Here is a 24,658-nt window from a genome sequence, read left to right on the forward strand (position 1 = left end):
GGTCCCAACTTGCTTGAAGAAGCAAATGACATGGGCCTTTTTAGGCTCACCCACAGGGGTTATGGGGTGGCCCGTTTATACAACACTGACCTGGCGTATTACTCCGCCTCCGTGTGCTTCATTTTCTTCGTTTGTAAAGTGGGGACGATAATGGCTTGTCCTGCAGCATATATATGAGTTAATATGCATAAAGAGATAAGGAGAGGACCTGGCACCAACATGGTAAGCACTCAATAAGTGTCACCCTCTCCACATTGCATTATAGGTTAAAAAAATCCACTTTATTTACGTGTCATACAAAGACCCACTTCATCTAGCACTCACTTATCTCTTGGCATTAGCTGGCCTCCTGCACCCCCGCAAGTACCAGCTCCGTCCAAAGCACAGACCTTGCCCACACTTCCCGTTCTGCCTGGAAGGCTCTTTTCCCCCTGTCATTACTTTACTGACTCCTACTCACAGTTCCAACCTCAACTCAGCCATTCCTTCCTCTGGGAACCTCCGATCTCACCAACGAGACCAAACCACACTCTATTCTGCTCCCAAACAGTCCTTAGGGAAGTTGAATTGTGACATTAATTTGTGAGACCATGAGGGCACATGCCATCTGTTTGGCCCACCGTTTTATTTCTAGCACCTAATGCAATGTCCTTTGCATTGATCCTAAAAGACATGTGTTGCATGAATGAGTGGATGAATGGATGAGTGAGGACACAGATGATCACCTAACTTTTCTCTCTGCTTTGAGCCAAGCGGTCCAGGATGAGTCTCTTCTCCCATTGCAAGTTGCCAAACATGATGAAAAGCATCCAGCCAGCACAGTTGTCTTTATATTTCTTACGCTTATTGTTGACTTTCAGAATTTCGCTACAGATTTGATTTGTTGGCCAGAAATCCAGGAGATTCAAGCAATGCCTTTATCAGCCCACTAGCCACTGCACACCATGAGCTGTTCCTGTGATGGAGGGGCTGGCCATACCTGCAACCCCCGGAGCACTATAATCAGTTCCCAACCCCCTGCTTCCTCTGGGTTTAATCTCATTTCTGGAACTGACATGTGTTGGGTTCTGTGGTTACAGGAACGGAAAGTCACTCTGATACTTTGAGGTTACTGAGTCATTTGGGTTGAAACTTAGCCAGACCTGGACCTGCCGGGGACTGAGGCATTCAGAGCCAATGGCCCTTCACTCTGTCCTTCCTCACGGCCTATATAATGTTGCTTCTTTTCAGGTCTTGCCTCTCTTGCTACTGAATGGCTTATTTATTCTGTGCTTTTAGTGGGATGAAATGATGAGCTGGCCACAGCCTGGTCTGCTGTGTGTCATATGGACTGGCTGCGTGGGGTCAGGTGTGGGGTCAGATCAGTGGGACCAGCCACAGTCACCTCTGATGTCCTATCAGGGCATCATGGGAAGTAATTCCTTTAGAGGAGCTGTGGGCATGGCAGGCAATGCCATCACAATGACAATGTCTCTTACAGAATCCAGTTTGTCCATAATAGACTTTGTCCACAGTTCTCTGGAGTTAGACACAGTATAGCGTACGTTTAAAAAGTAGTTGTCTATCATAAAAAGGAATATTAAAATATATAATAAAATACAACAACAACATGAAAAGGGCTATTAAAATAAATAACATATTTATTTACTTTTTTGAATAGGCAATGTATTCATACTAGTTAAAGATTTAAAAATTATGAAATTGTATATAGTAAAAAGTCTCTTTTCCATTCTTGTGCCCCATTGTTCCAGTGACCATACCCCCTCCAAAACAAGTAACCACCTTTGTTTTTCTATTTTTAATTTTAAAGTAAATATTGACTCATGAGAAGTTGCAAAACTGACATAGAAATGTCCTGCTATGACCACTACTACATTTATCATAGAATCTTTCAGGAAGTGTTATAAATATACAAGTACATATACATATTTGGTATTTTCCACTCTGTTTTCCTCAAATGGTATCATATCATACATATTGGTACCTTACTGGTATGGTTTGGATGTTTGTGCTGCCCCCAGACTCCTGTGTTGAAGCCCTGACCCCCGATGTGATGGTATTAGACAGAAGGGCCTTTGGGAGGTGCTTAGGTCATGAGAACAGAGCCCTCACAAGTGGGACTGGCACCCTGAGAAGAAGACACATGAGAGAGATGATCTTTCCCCGCCATGTGAGAATCTGGTAGGAAGGTGTCCATCTGTGAATCAGGAAGAAGGCCCTCACCAGGAATAAAAGCAAGCCTGCACCTTGATCTGGACTTCTGAGCCTCCAGAACTCTAAGAAATGGATTTCTGAAATGTAAGCCACCTAGTCTATGGTATTTCTGTTATCACAGCCCAAATTGAGACATTTTAAAATAAAGCCCTACTTAAGGTATTATATAATTAAACTGCAATTTTTATTTTTTTATATCACTTTTTTCCTGGATCAACATGTTTCTCTAATGCAAAACAATAGTTTCTTTACATGTTGATATAGGCCTTTTTTTTTTCTTAACATCAAAACCTCAGGGCAGTTTCACAAACAATCTGTTTAAAAACACAGATTATTAGCAGATCTGAATTGGTGACTGGAAATCTGTTCTGTTAAAAACAAGTTCCCCAGGTGATTCCTAGCTGCAGGCAGGTTGAAGACACATTGCTGCTCTCAGAGAAAGTATCTGGGGAGGAAGATTAAATGCCTTCTCCCACGGGTGGCAAGACCTAATGAATTGAAGTCTTTAGTGAGATCCTGGCAATTATGGTGTAAGAATGTATTGATTGAGTACACAGTTTCAAAAAGTGAATGCACCTGTGCGTTACCAAACCCACAGCACAAACACGCCCCAACCCACACAGCTGCAGTCTTTGCTCCTTGGCAAAGTCCTCACAGAGGGAGAGAGTTCAGCTGGCTCCTGCCCCAGCACACCTCTCTCCCCCTTCGTTCCATCTGCTGGCGCTCCGTGTTCTGTGCGGGAGGTGAGCGCACCTCTCGGGACCAGCTCGTGAGCATGTTTGCCCTGACCCCAGTCTTGGTAGCAGTTGTCTGCATTTTGATTGTGTGGATCTATAAAAATGCTGATAGAAGCATCGAGAGAAGGAAGGAGGAGCCGAGAGCCCGGCCTGAGGCTCGTCCCTGGGTGGATGAAGACCTAAAGGATGGCACTGACCTCCACCAAGCGGAAGAAGGTAAGGACACAAGTCCACTGCTTAGCTTACACCTTTTCCTTGTCTAAGGGACACGGCCCGTGGAGGGGAAGAAACACTGCGGGTCAGTGTCCTCATCAACCCCTTTGTACAAACAAACTCATGAGTGACAGGGGCAGATCATGTCTCTTGGGCAGGCAGCTTGTCAGCTGCTGGCACCAATCCCCCTTTATTCCTGGATACTCAGTAGAAAGCTATGAGGGCTGGTATTTTCCCCGGCTCCATTCTGCTCTGGCTGTTAAAACCTTTCTGAAGGGGCACATGGCAGGCTAGGGGTGGCCGTGGGACAAGTGGTCGGGTTCTGATCAAGAACGTTGAAATTCAAAAAGTGGCATCTATGGAGTGACTCGCTTGTTACCTTTAACTGTGCCAGGCCCTGTGGGTTACAAACAAGAGTGGCTGCTGTCCTCTAAGTTGAGTGTCTAATTCAGTAGACATGGCAATGAACAGGCAACGAGTAACAAAGAGATGAACCGGGTAGAACTGAGCATAAGGTGTTTGGAGAAGTCTTGGGGGCATGGTGGAGTGCTTAATAAAAGGACAAACCAAGCTTGGCAAACTGGTAAGACATGAAGAGCAAGGGCCAGGAGGTAGCTCAGGTAAGAGGAGCAAAAAGAGCAGAAGTACAGGGACCAACCCCCTGGGAAAGGTGCCGAGAAGATGGGAGGACTGTGTTGATCAGGAGAAGGGATGAAATTAAATGGGGTAGTGAGGGGGGCTGGGTCATGGCTGACATGGGAAAGAAGAGGTGATAAACGAGGCAGGCAGGAGGAGAGAGGTTCTTGGGGAGCCCTGGGCAATCTGTGTTGGAGGCTTGTCTGAGGTCGGTTTGTGAGGTGGCTTTGATTTGGAAAAGGCTCAGTGATTCTCAGCTGGGGTAGTGGTGCTCCCACCCTCCAATGGAGGCCCCCTGAAAGTGTGTTATGTGTGTGTATGCGTGTGTGTTCATTTGTGTGTGTACATGTGTGTGCGTGCATGCATGTGTGTGTTCTGAACTGGCCTAATCTCAGGATCAGGGGTGCGGGGTACAGCTGGCACTCAGTGGTAGGAGTTACAATGCTGAATGTATTCCACAGGATTTGAGCCCATACCCTCTTAGAAGGGCTTCCTCTCTTCTACGTTGAAGGATGCCCCTCCACGCTGGGCTGCCAATGATGCCCAGCTGAGAAGCACTTCCCTTGAGCAGAGGGATGCCCATTACAAAGCTGGGTAGTGATCTGCTCTGGGAAGGACGGCTGGATGGTAGTGGCAGTGGGAATGCAGCGGCAGGAGTGAATGCGGGTGAAGTTAAAAGAGAGAACTAGAGGGTTTGATAATAAATTAGATACTGGGAAACTAAAGTGGCTGGACGAGTCAGAAGGACACCATCATAAACGGGTATGAGTCCGGTTTAAAGGGGAAGATGAATGTAGGATAGGATGTGTGAGCTTTGAGAAGGTAGTGACACATTGAAGCAGAACAGGAGAGAAGAGTGTAGAGGAGGGATCCAGGACAGTCACCAGCATAGTGGCGAGACTTGGAACTTGGAAAACTAATGAATTCCCTAAGAGGGTGTTGCTAGAGAGGAGACTGAGGGTAGAACTCTGGGGAGGGTTGCCCCTGCAGTTAAGAGGAACTGTGGTGGGAGAAATGGACTACAGAAAAGAAGATATAGACAAAGGAGCACCAGGATTAATAATAATAATAATAATAAAAACACATAGCATTTACTGAATTCAGTATCTTAGTGCAGTAAATTATTTAGTCTTCATAGCAACATAGTGAAGTAGGCACTGTTGTTATCCCCATTTTACAGATAAAGAAACCGAGGCTCAAATATGCTAAGTCACCTACCTAAGCAGGTGGTGGTAGAGCCAGAGCCCGGGCATGTAGCCAGCGTGCTGGCTGCCTTTGCAATAGGAGAATGACATAGGACAGAGGAGGCGGGAGATGGCCAGCAGGCTTCAAGCTTCCCTGGAAGCTTGGAGGGGATGTGCCTCAAGGGAAGGCCACTGGATTTGAAGACCTAATGGTTTGGGGGATACAAAAGGGATTGATAATGCTGGTGGGGAGGCACAGACCTGGGGCTGGGCCTGAAGGTTGGCTTGCTTCTGCTTTTCTGCCTCCTTATTTATTTCTCCAAATCCTCTGCCTCTTCATCTCTATTCCTCCCACAGAGGAGTGAATCAGACGCCTCCTCAGCAGCCATGGACAAGTCTGCCCTGAATTATCAGTTCACAGTCTCTCGTTGCAATTTTCGTTGTTTACTTCAGTGAGACCAGCTGAGGTCACACAGGCAGTAGGGGAGAACCGGCACGCAAACTCAGTCTCCTCAGCCACCCGCGTCCCCGCTCCTCACCACTGGCTGGGTGGACGCGGTCTAAGAGAGGACCCACTGCTAGTCCTGCAGGTTTGGAAGTGGGTATAACTGGGGGAGAGAAAGGATTCCATTACTGAAGACACATAAGATGGCTTTGATGACCGCAAATAGAAACCAGACTAAAAGAAAAGTAACAGTAAGAGACAAATAGTAAAATAAGTACCATAGGCCATTCTAGTGCGAGTGAAGGAATTCTCTGATTCACGGAGGATTTCTACTCCACACTCAGAGACCAGAGAGTCAGCAGGTGTGTGGGCAGGTGGGCAGGGGAACGTTGGGACATTAGAGAGGCCCTGCTTATTAGATGTCAGTCCCCGACCTTCAGGGATCAGTCAGTATGGTGTTCTGTTAATACTTTCAGTTCTTTATTTTTCTGTAGCAGAGACCTAAAAAGGAGAAGTTGCAATATTGGGCTGGACAAAATGTTCGTTTGGTGTTTCCCCCCATAAGATGGCTCTCCTAGTGCTTAGTTGTTTTTAACTTCACTTAGCTTCCTTGACCATCTAAAACCTGTCCTTCTAACTGAAATTTTGATCATCTCAGGTTATCTGGTCACTGCTAAGAAAGGCCTGTGTTGAAATTCTTATTTAGTGTAGAAAACACCTAAGAATAAAAACATTCCTGCAAACTTGGGAATGGACAGATTTTTATGTGCTCATGGCAACAAGCAGCTGTGAAAACTGGCTTCAAACTTGTTCATTGGATCAATGGCAATTCATCTCAGTAAAAGCCAAGCAAGCCAGCCAATCGGTGGCAGCCTCTTCCAAAAAACATCAAACCAGGGATAGACTCACACCAGTATCAGCCTATCTTGAGCGCCAACCAATCAACAACAGTCTCAACCAAGTAACACTGTTCCTGTAGATGATGTCAATCCTGTTACACCACTGGAAGTCCTCCAATCCCTGAATTTCATTCTTCCCCAACAGGTAGTGTGCTTGCACAGGAAATCTGTGGGGCATCTGTGCAATTGTCAATATCTTGAAGTCACGACATGATGGAAGTATTTATACCATGGAAGTGGGCAAATGCTATAAATCTGGGCTCTTCCCCTGTCTCCTCAGAGAGCTGGTATACCAGCAGACCACTGACAAAAAATACTACATAAGATCAGCCTTCTACTGTGATCACAGGGACCAAGCTTGACCAGCCTAGCTCTCCTTTGCCTTAGGAAGCAATACATTCAGCTTCACCTTTGTATTTCATCATCCTTTGACATACCCACCCACGAATAATTTTGCATAGCTAATTTTAAAAGGTTGGTTTACCAGGACTCCTGTAAGACCTTAAGGTTTTAGGACAGAAGACAGTTGAGTTCAGATGAGAGAAGACTAAGAAAGCACAAGGACTTGGATAGGCACATTGTCCCTGAGCTGGAGTCTGGGTGGATCAGTGAACGTCAGCATGGGGACACTGAGGTTACCACAAGAGATGAAGGGGCTTGGAAAAGTTTCTAGCGATGCCACTCAGGATAATGTTGCTCTTGTCAAGATCTTTCCAACTGCACATTACCAGACTCTACCCGCCACCCCCCCACACCCCCACCCCCATTGCTGCTACTGGAATAGTCAGCCTAAGCTGCAGCAGGAAGGCAGCTGGCCCAGAGGCCACACAGGAGTCAGAGTGATAGCCTGGGCAGTGGGGAAGGAGGCGTGGCCAGGACAGGTGCTGAGCCCCAAAGTGTCTCCCATCCCCACCTCCAGGAGCTACGTCTCCCTGAGCCTCAAGGCTCCCAGAATTTGCAAGGAGGGAACAAGGACAACATGACACTAGCTGGCCTGTAGTTTCATAGCTGGAAAATATTAACCCTGTTGGCAAAGATGTCGAAGTAGAACTACAAAACACAAAAGCAACTTATGTAGAGATGCGGCCATAAAAAATAAATAAAGCAAAAAAACCCTTCACGTTAAACATTAAAGGAGAGACGTGACCTCGAATTGCTTGGTCATTAACCCTAATCATGGAGCAGTTCACTGTTCCTTGGGATTAAAGCAAAGATAAGAGGTGAATTGCTTTGGTGTCAACAGCCAACCCCAAGTGTGGAAGCACAGGACATGTATTAGAACGCAGACCACAAGAGCTCACCTTTGTGTTGGAAATACGCGGGCTTTACAGATTGAAAGGGTCTCTAAAGCAACTTGGCTGGTCTAGGATGGAGGCAGGACAGCTGTGCAGTTAGCAGAGGTGGTCGTCTTTCCTCCCGGTGGGGGCCACACTCCGGGGGGGCAGTGAGGAGGCCAAGGGGAAGGAGAGAAGCGGTGTCTTTTGCATTTGTATTTGCTTCACTGCCCTGCTGGTCCCCCGGTGCTTTCTCTCCAAGCCTGGCTCGTTCCCTGGGCAGGACGCAGACCTTCAGCCCTGGGAGAGGCTCCAGAAACAGCAGCCTCCCTTCACTGCCACCCTCACCCAGGCTGCACTGTAGGACAATCCAGCCCAGCGGGGGTTAGGCCATTTCTGCGTTCTGCTAGAGAGGGAGCGCCTAGTCTGGACTTTAGAAGCTGCCGAAATTGCCAAGTCATGCACTTAGGCTGCCTTTGGTTTATACAATGCTGGCTGAATGGATCTTAAGAATTAATGACTTATGTTTTAGTTAAGAAAGCGTTTCCTGTGTTGGTTCCTTGACTACTTCCTGACTACCGAGGCTGCCAGATTTCAAAACAAATGGCCTAGAAAGTCTCCTTGGTGTTGAAAGTCTTTATCAGCACATTTGAGACAGTTCAGGGTAGATAATGATGATGTGTGGATTTGGTTCACAAATGATTGCCAGAAAGCTGATAGGTGGGTGCCCCACCCCCATCACACCTACTTTCTTTTAACTTAATAACTGGACCTTCTCATTAAATACATACAGCCTGGGCCCAAACTGCTCCGGCTAATAAAACGTCAAAAGCCATTTCTCGCTAAGAGCTATGCACAAACTATGGTACCTGCTAGTATTGGAGTTGGGTTCTCAGGCCCTTTGAAGTTAGTCCCCCTTTCATGAGAGTTCCCTCCTGCCTTCGGTCTCCCTATCCTCAGACTCCTAGGAGGGGAGTGTGTGGAGCCAGTGTGGGAGGAAGTTAACCCTCTCCCTGAATCCCACCCTCAGGGCCAGGCCCTGGATCTTCTTGCTCTCTTCCCTCTGTTCCTATGTGCCATTCTAATCTCTATGTGACGGCCCCCAAGGTGACATCTCGCCTCTTGGACAGTCCCTTTCATACCTGACATCTCCCCCTGAAGGTGTCTTGAATGTGACACATTATTGGTTCCTATTGTTGGTTCCTATTCCTACCTCTGCCCCCCCCCGCCCTCCCCGCACCACGTCCCCCAAATGGATCTTCTCCCATCATCCTGTCTCAGTGGATGGTTTCGTCATTTACCTGGGAGTCAGCCTCAGTTCTTCCCTCCCTCCCCCTCCCAACCACACACCTTAGCAAGTCTCATCATTTTTTTTAAAAAATTTTTATTTATTTATTTTAAGAGAGAGAGGAAGGGAGGGAGAAAGAGGGAGAGAAACATCACCGTGTGCTTGCCTCTCACACACCCCAACCAGGGACCTGGCCTGCAAACCAGGCATGTGCCCTGACTGGGAATTGAACCGGCGGTCCTTTGATTAGCAGACTGGCACTCAATACCAGTCTGAGCCACACCAGCTAGGGCACAAGTCTTATTTTTATCTCCAAGATGCTTCAGGAATCTGTGCACTTCCATCATTCTTTCTGCTGCCCAACTGGTCCAAGCCAGCGTCATCCCTCACCTGGGCTATGGCAAAGTCTCTTTATGGATTTTTTCCTTTTCCATTTGGTCTCCCTCCAATGTATACCTTTTAAAGCATGTTAAGTTACATCACACTTCTGCTTATACCTTTATATTCCTTCCTATGATACTCTGACTTATATACAGTCTTATTAGGAGTGCATTCTCTGGGCCCACATAAGTAGGCTCTTGCCTACTTCCCAACACTTATTCTCTCCTTTGTTCAGTAAGACCCAGACATATTTCGGCCCCTTCAGCTGCTCAGAGGTGCCTGGAACAGACCTTTCCCCATCCTTGGCCCTCAAATGCTGAGTCTCTCATTCTTCAGCCGTCAGAGTCCCTTTTTGTCTTCCCTGTCAGGGCCACCTCTCCTTCTTATTCTCTCTTTCTTTATAGAGAATGAATCATTTTCATAGTTTATATAGCCATACTGTTACAGAGTGGGGGTGTCTGAAAATCCCCAGAGCCTGCGGCTGGGGGATGGGGAAAGGAAACAGCTTTTAAGACGCCTTCACATGCCTGTGCTAGTGGCTAGTGTCTTTGTTACACAAATGGCTTTGATACTTCCAAGGCCCCAATAAGATGGGAGGGGTTTGGGACCATAGAATGGTACAAAGAGCACACAGAGCCTGCGCAAGGTTCTGTGAATGGTCAAAACTGGTTACCACACCCACTTCGTCAGAGAATGCAGTCAGGGATTTAAAAATAGGTAGCAGACATTTTAGCTGGGTTCTCCATGTGGTTTTGTGAAGAGAGGATCTCCATGCAGCTTTGAAAGGGCAAAGGGAGAACATGTATGACCCAGTGCAACATGGCACATGCTTTCCTGGACTGTTATACGGAGGCTGATGACATCGTACCCCAGATCCTGAAGGAGACAGCTGACAGATAAGGGGTGGGGAACTTCTGGGCATGTTTTTGGCTTATAGCCTTTTGGGGAGCAAGGGAAGTGCTGGGTCCCGTGGGAGAACAGGGCTCTGAGCTGAAGTGCTCACTGCCCTCCCCAGGTTGGAATACTGTAAATAAAGACCTGTTTTCCTCAACACTAATTGTTGGGTTTTACACCAAGGTGCCACGGGAAAGAACCCCCTTTCGTTCTGTAACAGTTTTGGCGACTCCAGATGGGATTAACGGAACCTGTAGCCAGGTTCCCTCAGTAACAATACAGTATACATTTGCCAATCAGTTTATATGTTTAAGTTCTGAGTGTAAAAACCGTATCTATTTTGTCCACTAATATATTCTTAGTAAATGCTAAACAAAACCGTGTTGAGTGAATTGTATATTTCAGCTTTCTAGGAAGATTTTGGGAGCTTTACTAAATGTAATTTATGTGTAACATTTTACTAAATGTAATATGTACATAACAAAATCACAACATTTTACTAAATGTATAATAGTATATTGTGTTTTACAAGTATGTACTATAACATTGGAACTGGTTTTATTCTGCAAAACTAATCATACTTACTAGATTTTTATTCCATTGGGTTACCCTTCCCCCTCTAAATACCATCACCACCAAAAAAAAAAAAAAATTGAAAAATCGTTGCTACGGGCATCTCCTGAACAGGGATCCAAAAGGACAGTTGTTCAGTCCCACTGGTAATAAAAAGAGGTCAAGTTTAGGATTGTCTCACTTTCTCATGCCGTTTCTTTTATCTAATGTTTTACTGCTTTTGTAATCCAGATATCTGCAGAGTTCACCCTGTGGAGCAGAAATCAAAGGGGGGAAAGGGCTGAGTCCTAGTCCCTCAATCCCACAGGCTTGGGGGAGGACAAGGTGCTGTCAGGATTTCTGGGTATTTCCGGGGACCTGGTGCTCTTGGGGCCAGTCTGGTTCTGAGCTTCGGGCCCGCAGCCCCCTGATTTTTTGTCAGTGTTTTTTCTTCCCCCTTGCACCTACTTGCCTGTGGAAATCACCCCCGCCCCCCCCCCCCCCTTCTTTCTTTCAGAGTTTTCGGCACTGCCCAGGCACTCAGGTAGTGTATTAGCATTCGGGGCAGCAGCCCTTTCTTCCAGAGGTCTTTGACTTCCTGTTTGTACACCTGCCTTTGGGCTTTTCTCCCCACATTCTATTCCCCTCGCTTCGTCAGGTGGGGTAGCTTAGCTCCCCTTGCAAAGACACACTCCTGTGCCTGGGAAGCATGAGCCATCTAACTCCAGGGGCACAGCAAGAGAAGAACCATCGGAGATTTAAGATCACATCTCCTTTCTTCTTCCCTCGAGAGGGGCAGTGAACATGGGGCTTTATTTCTCACTGATGGGAATTGTGGTACTTTGCTCAGAAGGTGGACGAAGGCAGACATACCTATGGTCATTTTTGTTTACACTTTCAAGTTCTTATTCATTGTTTCATACTCTAAATCTCTCTTGAAAGCACTGATATTTTAAATATGCAACCAGAACATTTTAAAAATTGGTTTTGCTGTTCTACTCTGAAAAAAAGTAACATTGGCAAGAAATTTATTACCAAAAACCTAAGCTCCCACTAGACCTGACCTACTTAAAATGTCACTGCATTGAGAAAATGTTGTCTTCTCTCTTTTTCAGGTGTTCCTAACAGTTCTTATCAATCGATCTACTTTTTTTCTTTGGTAGTATCTGTGGCCTTCTCATTTTTAAAATTTGTAGAATGCAATATACTTACTGGAAAAGTGTGTAAAATATAGATGAATGGCTTAACAAATAAATTTAAAGCAAATATCCATCTGATTATCACCAAGGTCAAGAAATATGAATTTTCAGCACTTCATAAACCTAATGTCCCTTCCCAGTCACAACCTCTTCCTGACCTACGGAAGTAACTATTTGAGTTTTATGGGAATTACATTTTTGCTTTTCTTTACAGATGTATTACCTATGTATGCATTCCTAAACAATAGAACCATCTTGTTTAAATTCTTTTGACTTGCTTCTTTTGCTTAATATTTTATTTGTATAATTTATCCATGCTTGGCATGTGACTGAAGTTTATTTATTTTCACCTTTAAATAATATGCTTTCATGTGTATATTTTATTTTATGAGGATATCACAATTTATTTATAATTTAATATAATTAAATTATTGTCACAAATTTTAATATAATATATCACATTATATTATCATTCATAACTTAATATTTTAATAACTTGATTATTATAAGTGACCCTTTTAATCCTCAAAAATGCTTTTGCCTTAATTTTTCTATCATCCAATATTGACATATTTATGAGAGGCATGGTATGACTTTTCTAGCTTTTTACTTTCAACCTTTCTATATTATGTTTCAGGTGTGTTAAAAACAAGACAACAAAATGGAGTCACTAATGCTAAGCTCCATGTCACCAAACTTAATCACAATTTCAGATCCTCCAGAAATGGAAGCTTAAACCAGTCAATCAGGAATCACCCGATAAGCACTAGTGCAGTCACCTGCCTGACAAACCCCGGCCATGTCCTAAAAGAATGTGCCTTGGCCATAACCAACCTGGGTTTGGGCTCATTACAACTTCCTTGTTCCCGCTCCCTTCTGCCTGTGAACGTCTTTCCTTTTGCACAGTTCCTCAAAATAACTATGTTATATAACTGAAAGTCATACTGCTGTATGTCAACTATACTTTAATAAAAAGCATATTAGGACTTCAAAATTTAAATCATTGGCCTGTATCAAGAGCATTTAGTCCACTTATATTTAATGCAACTATTTTTGTTGCTGTTAGGGTTTCAGTTCTTCTTGTTATTCTTCCTAAGGTGTTATTTTTTCCCCTCGGGCTGCTTTTAAAATTTTATGTATCATTATAAAAGATGTTGGCTTCTTTTTCTTATACAGCCTGGAATGGACTAAGCTTCTTAAATATTCAAATTTGCCATTTTTCATCTTTTCTGGGAAAATCTCAGATATTGTCTCTTCAGGTTATATCTGTAAAGCCTTTTTCTCATCTCTTGTTGTGACTGTCATCAAATGTATATTAGACATTCTTACTCAGCTCTGGTTTTTCTTGCTCTTTCTTCATGTTTTCCATCTTTGGCCTCGTCTTGCTCCATTCCAGATATTGTCTTCTCACTTATCTTCTAGTTCATTAGTTCTTTCTTTAGATATGTCTAACCTGTTATTAAACCTATCCATTAAGTTCTTAATCCTATTATTTTTCAGTTCAAAAGTTCTATGATTTACATTTTCTGTCACTTGATATTATTTCCTATGCCCTACAGATTCATATGTTTGTCCTTTTTTCCTAAATATAGTAAACATAGTTGTTTCAATTTCTGAGTCTGATAATTCTAATATTTGGAGACTTTAGGCATTTGACTCTATTTTTAAAAATTGATTCTTCTTTTTCTTGCTCAGTCTGTTTTGGGTCTTTGTATGCCTGATTATATTTTGTGGGTTGGTAATTATATTTAAATTTTTTAGCATACTAGCATTTGCTTCTGCTAGGTAATGAGGTACTTCAGGCAGAACCAAGATATTCCAAATTTGTGGCAGGACCTACCAAAATGGTATAACCCACTAGGGGCTGATTTATTTATGATTCATGCCTTCCCTAAGCATGTAGTCTTGGGGTCCCAGCTTATCAGACTTCCCATTATGTATGGGCCTGGACTTTGATTTCTTTCCCTTTTGATGCATAAAAATATAAAAATGAAAATTCAAATGTGTAGGAATTGGTAAATACGATTATGGAAAATGTAGCTTCTATGCTTATTTATCTCTGCAGGTTCATATTTTCTCTTTAGTTTTGGCCTGGGAATGTCTTACTATGTTGCCAACAATACAATGGTTTTAAAAGGACTTTAAAAACATTTTTGCCAGTTTTTAAATTTATTTTTTGATTTAAATTATCTTTTATTGTTTATGCTATTACAGTTGTCCCAATTTTTCCCCTTTTGCCCTCCTCCTCCCAGACACCACCCCCCCCCCACTTTCTCAGGCCATCCCCACTCCATTGTCCATGTCCATGGGTCATGCTAAAAATATTTTCTATAGTGATCTTAGTCATTTTCAACTGATGAGAGATTGTTCTAAATAATCTAGTTCACCATTAACAAAAATTTGCATTCTTCATCTTTGTGTAGGTACATTTTTTCTTTTTCTTGATTTATAACCAGTCTGGAGTTGTCAAGATCAGAGGTCAGGATTCTGTGGATCTAGTCATCTCATTTTTTGTTGATGTTTTTGACTCATATCAGACATTTCTGAGAACTTCATCTCCTTCTCTCCAGTGGCCACCTTATGACTGAGAAAGATCATCCACTGAATTTGATACTTGTTATTATTTGCAGATGCTGATGAGTGGCAAGAGTCAGAGGAGGATGTTGAACACATCCCATTCTCCCACACCCGGTACCCTGAGAAGGAAATGATTAAGAGATCCCAAGAATTTTATGAACTTCTCAATAAGAGACGCTCTGTGAGATTCATAAGTAACGAACAAGTCCCAATGGAAGTCATTGATAATGTCATCAAAACAGCAGGTTTGTAATTGCATATTGGGTTTTGAGGATGTCAGCTGTATTACTGTTATGATAATATTGGAGGAATGTTGAAGTTCACACACAGTGAATAAAGCCTAGAGTAATAAGCTTGCCTATAAAGTCTTATCTAGGTATTATCTAGGTATTGACTGCCAGAAACATAATAATTCCCACTTTCTATAAACTTTTGACTATTACCAACTTCTTGGGAGCATATGTGACAACAGTTCAAAACTTCTGAAATTACTCAACATTAGGAACTTTTATTAACAAAAATTTCTGAATACACAATTATATAATACATTGAAAAAGAAATCTCTCCTTTCTTTCCCCTCCCCTTAAAACACACACACACACACACACACACACACGTCATTCACATTTACACATTTTTCATTTTGGAACCAAGTTTCTTATATCATGCACCATTATGCTCTCATACAGCATCCTAATGATCTACCAAATTTTCTTCTGTGAACTTGCAAAGCGAATCCTTTTCAATGTAAATTAATACCTCTACAGAGAAAAACAAGAATTATAGAAAAGCAGGAGGAGGAATAAAAGCAAACCCCAATTTGAGAGCCTCCTGTGCTTGGAGTTTTTATTTATTTCATTTCAGTTAAGAATACAAATGCACTAAACTGTTGAGTCCTTTAATTATCAGATTTCATCTGTGTATATATATCTGTATCTACATATGTGTGTGTACATATGATGCTTAGATGAATTTGGCATACATGAAAACATTAAGGAACAATTTATGTCCTAGGTTATTGACACATGTATTGGATAGATCGTGTAGGTACAAAGAGAATTAGAATCACTCCATTAAGAAATTGAACTTTGTGTTTCCTTTGACTTACTAATGCATCTCACAGTTCAGTCACGCCCTCTCTATCATGGGGAGTGGTGGGTGGCAAGCAACATCATCATCAAGGCTGGAGTCCTGAGCCCTCCCATGCAGAATTTATGCTGTTAAATTACTCAACTAGGAAGAAAGGAGTAGTTGCTTCTGAAATATCCTATCAGGGAGTCACTGTGGTCTACTGCTAGGAAGAGTTGACCATGTCTAGGACAGAGGGATGATGTCCAGATCAGAAGCTGGCTTTGGCCATGGCTGGAGTCTTATGGGGAATTCAAGCTCCTTGGGCACCGAGATGCACAATAAGGCTTTGTCAGGGACAGTGGGACTGATGAAGGTGGGGGCTGAGTGTTCCTGAAGCATGTGAAAGGGGGGAGACACACTGTGGTATGTACTAAACACCCAGGTCCTGGAGTTCTTGTGTGTCCCCAGAGAAACCACAAACCCCACAGCGCCACAGTCAGAGCTTTGATATACAGTTGACCCTCGCTATATCTTGGTTCACTTATCGTGGCCTCACTGTATCGCGGCCTCACTGTATCGCGGGATTTTAAAAAATATTACATTTAATTATTTATCGTGATTTTTTGCTATATCGTGGGATTTTGCAGTACTGTATACGTATATTGTTAAAGTCATGTAGGTTTAAGAGTGTCGAATAAATTTAAGGTTCCTATTTCGCGGGGATGTCGGGAACGTAATACCTGCGACAAGTGAGGGAATACTGTAGACACTGTAGAATTTATAGTTTAGTTACCATTGGAGGAGTGTTTTAAAAACTATTTAACTATTTAAAATTTACCATTTCCAATAAGCTTCACGACTTTATCCATTTTCAAGGATATCAAAACAGATGACATCTGGGAGAATTAGGGCTGTCAGAATTTCCCTTCCGAGTGCCCTCGGTGTTCATGGTACACATAAGGGTGTTCTCTCCCACGTGGTTAGAGAAGCAGTGATAGAGTCCCACAGCCCTAGAACTGCTGGCCTTGATCTCAGGGAGCTGGTGTGGAGGCTGCCCGAGTGATACCGGATGGACTGGAGGGGTGGGGTGGGGAGGGGATGGGCAGCAGCTCCCCAGAATCTACTGCCAAGCACTTTGTTTGCTAGAAGATGTACTTCATTTGGAGCAAGGATGACTTACTCTATCAATCCTTAATTAACAGTCTCACATTCTCCTGCAGTTTTAATTTCTTATTTTAATTTAATGAATGACAGGAACAGCCCCAAGTGGGGCCCACACGGAGCCCTGGACCTTTGTGGTTGTGCGGGACCTGGACATGAAGCACAAGATTCGGGAGATCATTGAGGAGGAGGAGGAAATAAACTATATGAAAAGGATGGGGAACCGATGGGTTACAGACCTGAAGAAACTGAGGTACAAAAGGGGGTGGGATTAGAGATGTTAAAATGAAATAAGGACGGCTTCAGTTTCCTGGTTTTGTTATAGGTGTTAAAATGTTTGATTTCACCTCTGGGAGGAAGTGTGGAAATTAAGTCAGGTCTCCCCGCTGTATGGCCTTGAGGACATGTATCATGGAGTGGCTGCGAATTCACCTGGAGTCAGGTCTGGGTCAAACCTTAGCTCTGATCTTCCCATTGCAAGATTTGGGGCATTTATTTACTTTTTCTAAGTGTGTTAGTCTGGGTTCTCCAGAGAATCGATGTAGAGAGAGATGCAGAGAAACAGAAAGAAATAGAGAAAGAGAGAGAGAGAGATTGAGGTTTATTATCAGTAATAGTTCCATGAGATTAAGGAGGCTGAGAAGTCCCAAGTTCTGCAGGCAGCAACCTGGAGACTCAGGAGAACGGATGGCATAGTTTCAGTCCAGCTCCGAAGGTCTGAGGAGCAGGAGGGTCAATGGTGTAAGTGACAATCTCACCTGGAGTCTGAAGGCACACTGATGTCCTAGCTCAAAGACAGTCAGGCAGAGAGAGCCGATTCTTTCGTATTCCACCTTTTCATTCTATTCAGGCCTTCAATGGCTTGGACGGGACCCATCGTCATTGGGGAGAACCATCTGGTGCCCCATAGCCTAGTCAAGTGGGTGCATAAAATTAACCAACACACTGAGCTTTTCTTTTTTCACCCACAATAATAATGTTAAAACTTGGTGTCAGGATTAAATATGATAGAGTCTAAGAACAGGGCCTCCAAAGCTAGAGAGCTTGTGTTCGAATATGAGATCTAACACTAGTTAACCTTCCTGTGACTCAACTTCCTCAGGTGTAAAATGAGAATAAATGAGTTTGTAAGCACATAGAACAGTGGTGGCACATAGTCAGTGCCCTATGAATCCTTGGTAAATAAATAGACTCTGACCCAAGTAATAGTAGATAAAGCTTCGAGAACTTACTTCACTTTTCTCCCATCTGGAATGTAAGATGGTGAAATACTTCTCAGGATCTTGCGTGAAGTAAATTACATTTTGCTAAATTGGTCAGATCTTCCAAATGATCTTACTAATCAGGCTTTAGTTGTAGTCCATGTTCGGTGAAAGTACAGTTTCAGTACAAGGACGACATGCGTCAGGCATCGGTAACTGTGGGCTTCCTCGTGGCGACGAAAGGAGGGAAGTGGAACTCGGTGTAACTGGCCTCACTCTGGTGCCGGAATGCACGAGGGTGGGTACGTGCAAGGTTCCACTCTTCCTGGCAGCGGCAGCCAGCTACGCCTTGTTGGGTCCTCCTTCCCCACGGAGAAGCAGCCACCTCTTACAATAGCTCAGTGGGTTCCATAACTTGTCAACCACTTTTGTGATGAAAATAGTCATTTTCCATTTTTTAGATTCTGCTGTCATTCAAAAACAAACAGACAAACGAACAAACAACAAACAAAAATGGTGAGAGTTCTCACAAAGGTGAATTCCTTCCCCTTCCCAGGTCTTCTCCGGCTGAGCGGAGGGCAGGTTGGGGCACAGATACTGGTCCTGACCTCTCCGAAGGGAGGCCAGCTCGAGTCCTTCGCACTTGGAATGTGCAGGTCCTCGTGCCCCTGGGTGTCAGCTCAGGGCTTTCAGTGGCCAGTTCTGGCACCAGCCACTCAACACCCCACTAGGACACAGGCCTAAGGAAGGACGATGGGGTCTCAGTCCTGGGGGTCAAGTGGGAGGATGAGAAGTGAGCCTCTTAGTGTAGCTCCTGTTTCATTTATTTGGCCCCAGAGGATAATATTTTTCCCCTAAAATATTTAAACCCTATCGAAATGGGTGACTTATGAAATTATAACTTATTACTGTGTTCTGGAACAAGTGCAGGATGTTAATAATGAATATAAAAATCTTATGGCCATAATCGTGGGAAAAATTGAGGTGGCTAAAAGTCAAGCTGAGTCTCTACACTTAGAGAGACATTGTGTTCTGGAGTGCACAGTAGCCACAAAATGCTGCCAGCCCCTGTCACCTTCCCCAGCGAAGCCATAGCTAGTCACTCTCTCATCAAAGTGCTCAAAGCACCTAATTAATATACATTTCTCATGCATCTAAAATAACCATTACTACATAGTATTTTAATTTACTTTTCTTCTCATCTTATAGGCCTTATGAAGAAACCTTTGTTATACATCAAGATACTCTTGAGAATTAAAGTTATAGACTTTCTTTGCAAATAATATGTACATACACACACACACACATGCACACGCACACACACACTCTCTCTCTCTCTTTCTCTCTAGGGGTCCAGGGAGCTCCAGCTTAAAAAAGTCTTATACTATTAGCAGAGTGCTGATGCACAGTAGGTAATGAGTGGATGTTTGGTCAGTTGAATGGCAAATGAACATATGCCCTGACCTCTGTTTGAATCAACTATGGAATCCATAGCTGTCATTAAAGGCTCAGTATACCTGCCAACCCTCATCCTTTCCCACGTGTTAGTGTGAGTCTTCCACCCCAGAGAGCAGGTGCTACTTGCCCTTCTCTTAACAGGCCTGCACATTGCTGTCTTTTTTAGCTCTTACATGATATCATAATCAATTCCTGTAAAATTGAACAAACCCAAAATATTAGATACCGATGTGTGCCTGGGCAAAATAACTACAAAAATTGTTAAAAATGACTAACTTGCTTTCAAACTAGGTAAATTGCTTAATTTTCATCTGTATTTACAATTAAAAAAAATTATTCACTGTAAAATAATATGAGCAGTAATACTAATACTAACTAGCACATACATGGCACTAGGTACCAGGTACTATTCTGAGCACTTTCTCTATTTTGACTGATCTCACCCTCACAAACATGGTAGGCGGTGAGTGTACAAGAACACATGTACATACAAGGAAACCGAGCTGTGAGATGTGAAGTAGCTTGTCCAACAGAGCACTGATAGTTGGATACAGAGTTTATGTTTTAAACCATTAACATTTTTTCTCTTTGTAAGAAAAAAATTGAAGGAAATGTTCTAAAATTAGATTGTGGTGATGGTTGCACAACCCTGAGAACATACCCCAAACCATTGAGTTACATGCTTTCAATGGGTGAGTTGTATGTTATGTGAATAAAGCTATTTTTTTTTTATATAAAAAGAGAAAACAATTGATCATTATCGAATGTGGCTAAGCTCGTGGATGTGTAGTAAAGAAGCTTTGAAATTGTGATCTGTCAGGCATAGAAAATCTACAGATGAGTTTAGTGTGTATTAAAACAGTGAAGCGTAGCTAAGCTAAAAATGAAACGAATGATCTCTTCCTAATTAATGACATAATACATCCTAAGAAAATATTCCAGTACATAGCATTACATGAGTACCTTTCCTTTGACTATCGGGGCTAGAATGAAGTTTTTGACTAAATGTATGAGATAAGGCGATGGAATAGAGAGAGATATGCTCTTAACTGGGTAACAAAAATTTAAACTCAACATTTATACCTCACACGAATTATCTCCCACCCCCACAAAAGCTTTCTTCCTTTTCTCTCTAACTGGACTAACAGCGTTATCATCTGCCCACTTATAATTCCAGCTAAACTTCACCATCATCTTTTCCTTCCCTCTTGCGCATTCCTGTACCAGATCGGTCATGCTCAGCCTCTACACCTCCCCCAGGTTCTCCTGGGTCATTGCCACGGTCCCCTCTCTGTCCCCTCCTTGGGCTGGTCCCTAGCCCACACCCATGTGCCTCTTCCTAGAACAGATCTGATCGTGGAGTGCTTCTGCTCAGAAGCTAACGATCACCCTTTATCACCTACCAACTGGAGTCCAGGGTCCTGCAAAATCTGCATGTAACCTGCCAGCCCACCCATGCCGCGCCACGCACCCCACTCTTTAGTCTACTGGGCTTCTGGAAATTCTCTGCCAAGCTTTCTCTGTCCTGGCTCTGCCTTTCCTCATCTCTTCACTAGGACTCTCTCTCCTGTAACCCTGGCCACCTGCCTTCAATGTCCTGCCTCAAGGGAAACTGGAAATGTTCTTCCGATCTCCTCATTCAAAATTAACATTTCATTTGGGGGGTGTCTAATGCACTTGGCTTGTGTTTCTCAAACAGCGCTCACAAGGTTTTATTTTCCTGAAGTTGGCTTACTGGCTTCTGGGTTACAGGACGCATCTTTGTAGTTTTGAGCATGTTCCGGTGCTTTGCCACACTGGGCCCTTGTTAACACCTGTTTACTGGCTTGGATAGAGAGATGAAGGTGACTCACACAAACACCCTGCTTTTTCAATTTAAACAGAAAAGACAAGTGAATGTGTTTGATATTCAACATAAATAAGCAAAGGCTGTAAAAAGAAAACAAAAATCATTAAGAGCAAATATTCTCTGGAATATATATATACTTTTTCTTTTCAGAACAAATTGGGTTAAAGAGTACTTGGACATGGCTCCTGTTCTGATTCTCATTTTCAAACAAGTACATGGTTTTGCTGCCAATGGCAAAAGAAAGGTCCACTACTACAATGAGATCAGTGCTTCTATTGCATGTGGCATCCTCCTCGCTGCCCTGCAGGTATGTCACCCTCCCGCCTGGCCCAGGAGAGCGAAGTGGTGCTTAGGGCCCCACCGTGGCCCGATTCACAAATTGCAGCCAAGTTTCTGATTCAGGGACACTTGGAAATCGTTTATCTAGAGTTGTATTCCGAAGGGAAAGCTGACTCTGAAAACCTGGGTAGTTGAGTATGATGATTCCATAAGCTAGAATTCTTCCTGGAATTCCACCTGTAACACCATTTCAGCGTCAGCAAAGTGGCCCTTGTGTTTGCCTTCATCTGTAACGACTTGAAGGTCAAGGGTGTTGGCCGACTCCCAGTTTCAGAGCCTGGAAGTTCCAGGGACTGGTTTTCTAGCTGTGTTTGCTGTGTTGTCTGAGCCGATGGAATGATGAAAAAGCAGCAAGGAGCGCTCTATTACTGAGCTGCTTCTCTTGAGAAGTGAAGTTTACATTGTATTGAAACTGAATGGCGACTGAGTCTGGGCTTGTACTGCCTGTCACCGCGCAGCCAAAGCCAAAAAGCAGAGACAGGGATCGGCTTATAATCGCACTTTTACTAATATTAGGGGTCAGCAATCTGAGAAGGTGGTGGGTAAAAAACCTTCACATCCACCTTCCCTGGGGCTTTCAGAAGCACATTTATATAGGGGAAATGTGGGAGTTCGGGGGGATGGGGGGCAGGTAGCGCAGGCATGCTGTTTCTCTAGGGAATAAGGGGAGGGGGAGTGAAAGGGAGTGGTACAACTTCTTCCCCAGCTGTACCCCTGGTATCTCTCCATTTGCATTAGAATTCCTCTCTTCCCAGACACCTGTGGTGTAAGGCCAGCGAAGTTAGGTCTTCTCTAGTTAGGGAGAAGAGGGAGCAACCATTTGCTCTCCTGCTTGGTTAGGGGAGATAAGGTCTTGTGATTCACCAGCTGGCTGTAAGTGGCTCAACCTGTTTGGCCTTGTCTCATTTTCTTGGCTCCATTTCCCCATTCCACCTGCCCAGGAATTGTCCTCCCTTCTCACTATCCTGTCTCAGGATTGCCTTAGAAAGATGCGCATGTACTTTTAAAAATTCCACCTAGGTAGTAGCTAGAGCAATACTAAGCATGAAACCGAACAGTTGACGTATGCCTTTCACGTGATTCAGTCCATTCCCTGAATAAATATTTTCTGAGTTGCTTCTATGTGACAGATCCTGGGAAGCACCCCCAATAGTCACCTCGTGAAATGTACTTTCTAGGGGGGACTGGGGTCCTGGGGTGGAGAGAGACGGTAAGCTCGTAAAACAAAGAAAGCAAACAAGACTATAAGAGAGTGATCATACTTTCAAGAAACAATTGCTTCCAAATAAGTCATTATGCACTTCTTCACTATCTCAGTGAAAAGTCTGTATGCTGAAAACATCTTATAAAATATGGTGGTTATTGTTAACAAAAGAGAAATAGATCACTTGAAAATCTGTCCTAAAGGACCTGAAATCTTTTTTTTTTTCCTGATTCTGTACACACATAAATTAAAGGAATCACTGTGCCACAGGGCACCTCTGTACCTCTTGAGGTCCGGAAGGAAGAAGCGAGTTAGTCCCTGAGCAAGATCAATTCACAAAGTGGCTTCCGTGCCTTTGACTCAGGAGCCGTTTTTCACTTGAGTGTGGAGTGTGCTGCCCTCTAGCGGTCCATAAGGCACAATTCTGATGCAGGTCTCCATTCGTGAGGGAGGAAAGAGAAATCTTCCTGAAGCCCCCATCTGGACACAAGGCATAATGACTGGGGTCGTGCGGGACTCAAAGGCAGTTCCAGGACTTTCTGGCTTGGTGGTGTCAATCTGAGTGGCAAAGCTGGGGGTGGTGGTGGAGAGGGCCAGCTGGGGAGGTGTCTTAAAGCTATGCACGATTTTTATTAGGTGTTTATTATGTGGAGGGGCTTGGAGAGAGGCTGATGAATATTTTCCCCACCTCCTTCCTTGGCTGGTGGGTCCTCTTTCGCGGGACATAGGCATATCAGGTGGGGATGATGCTCTGTCCGTGGTGGGGTTATAGGAACCACTTTTTTTGTTTGTTTTTGGTTATTTCTTTGGTGTAATTGGATTCCCCAATTTCTTTCCATGAAATAAACATTCATTTCTTTAAGCATAAATGAAAAATAAGATTAGTATTTTTCTTCTTCAAGAACCTCCCTACTGTTTGGTTAAACAAAGGTGGGGGCTGGGGAGGTCGAGGCAAGCAGACCAGATTCAAGGCACCCCTCACCTCTTTGCTGCCCAACTTCAGGGAAACGACCAAACAAGCAGGTCTCGTAGGGACTAGATTGTCCCCAGGCTTGAAGCAGAGACATGATCTTGCCGGCTGACTTCTAAATGGACTCCTTTCCTCTCCTTCTTTAGAACGCAGGGCTGGTGACGGTCACTACCACTCCTCTCAATTGTGGCCCCCGTCTGAGGTTGCTCCTGAGCCGCCCCACAAATGAAAAGCTGCTGATGCTGCTCCCCGTGGGGTACCCCAGCCAAGAGGCCACAGTGCCCGACCTCAAACGGAAACCTCTGGATCAGATCATGGTGACTGTGTAGGCAGGAGCCCAGCAGGAGTCTCTGGCAGGTGATGACCCTGCTCCCTCTTAGGTGGGTCTCTGGGCTGCTCTTTTCTCTGGGGGTTAGGTCTCCCAGCCCTCCCCGTCACAGGAGGAGGGGGGCGCTCCTTGTATCAAGAAACCCCTCCACATTCTCCAGCACTTTGAGTCTGAGATCCTGCTTCTGACAGACTGTGATTGGTTGAATATAGAAAGTAAGAGCAACAGGTCTCTTTTCTTCCATTTCTTATCCACCTTGGAGATGCAATTTTACTAAGAACATGCTCTGGCTTTTAAGTTTTTTAAATTGTTCTAGAAAAATATCATAGGTAATTTTTTTTTCTTTTACTTTTAAAAAGCTCTTATAGAGAGCACAGTCATCAGAAAATTTAATGTAGCCCCAAGAATTCAGCTCTGTGGAGGTTCTTGAATTTAAACTTAGACTAAATGGTAATGGAAAAAAATATATATTAAAAACTGAAAAAGAAAAGACTAATCAAGTGGCCCTCTGCTCTCAGGATTTCTGATGGTGTTCAGACAAAGAATGTGCTCTTGAGATACATTCTTTTCTGGGACCTCATGG

At 43.7% G+C, this 24,658-nt stretch overlaps 1 protein-coding gene across 1 annotated transcript; it reads left to right on the forward strand.

Annotated features, from left to right (window-relative positions):
• The first annotated feature begins 2,954 nt into the window (after positions 1 to 2,954).
• IYD (iodotyrosine deiodinase) lies at positions 2,955 to 24,385 on the forward strand. The gene is made up of 5 exons (XM_090280693.1): positions 2,955 to 3,167; positions 14,547 to 14,738; positions 16,819 to 16,978; positions 21,385 to 21,541; positions 23,894 to 24,385. Exons 1-5 carry the CDS (start codon positions 2,990 to 2,992, stop codon positions 24,074 to 24,076), a joined length of 870 nt encoding a protein of 289 aa, XP_090136819.1. The 5' UTR covers positions 2,955 to 2,989; the 3' UTR covers positions 24,077 to 24,385.
• The last annotated feature ends 273 nt before the right edge of the window (positions 24,386 to 24,658 follow it).

The sequence above is a fragment of the Furipterus horrens genome, unplaced genomic scaffold (assembly GCF_987537825.1).
Source record: "Furipterus horrens unplaced genomic scaffold, mFurHor1.1.pri manual_scaffold_6, whole genome shotgun sequence".
NCBI classification, from domain to species: Eukaryota; Metazoa; Chordata; class Mammalia; order Chiroptera; family Furipteridae; genus Furipterus; species Furipterus horrens.

Excerpts from the sequence above, each read along its gene's own strand:
- IYD (XM_090280693.1), top strand. The coding sequence starts at position 2,990 with ATGTTTGCCCTGACCCCAGTCTTGGTAGCAGTTGTCTGCATTTTGATT. Across the intron at positions 3,168-14,546 it reads CCTCCACCAAGCGGAAGAAG|ATGCTGATGAGTGGCAAGAG; the intron begins GTAAGGACACAA and ends TATTATTTGCAG. Across the intron at positions 16,979-21,384 it reads ACAGACCTGAAGAAACTGAG|AACAAATTGGGTTAAAGAGT; the intron begins GTACAAAAGGGG and ends TTTTCTTTTCAG.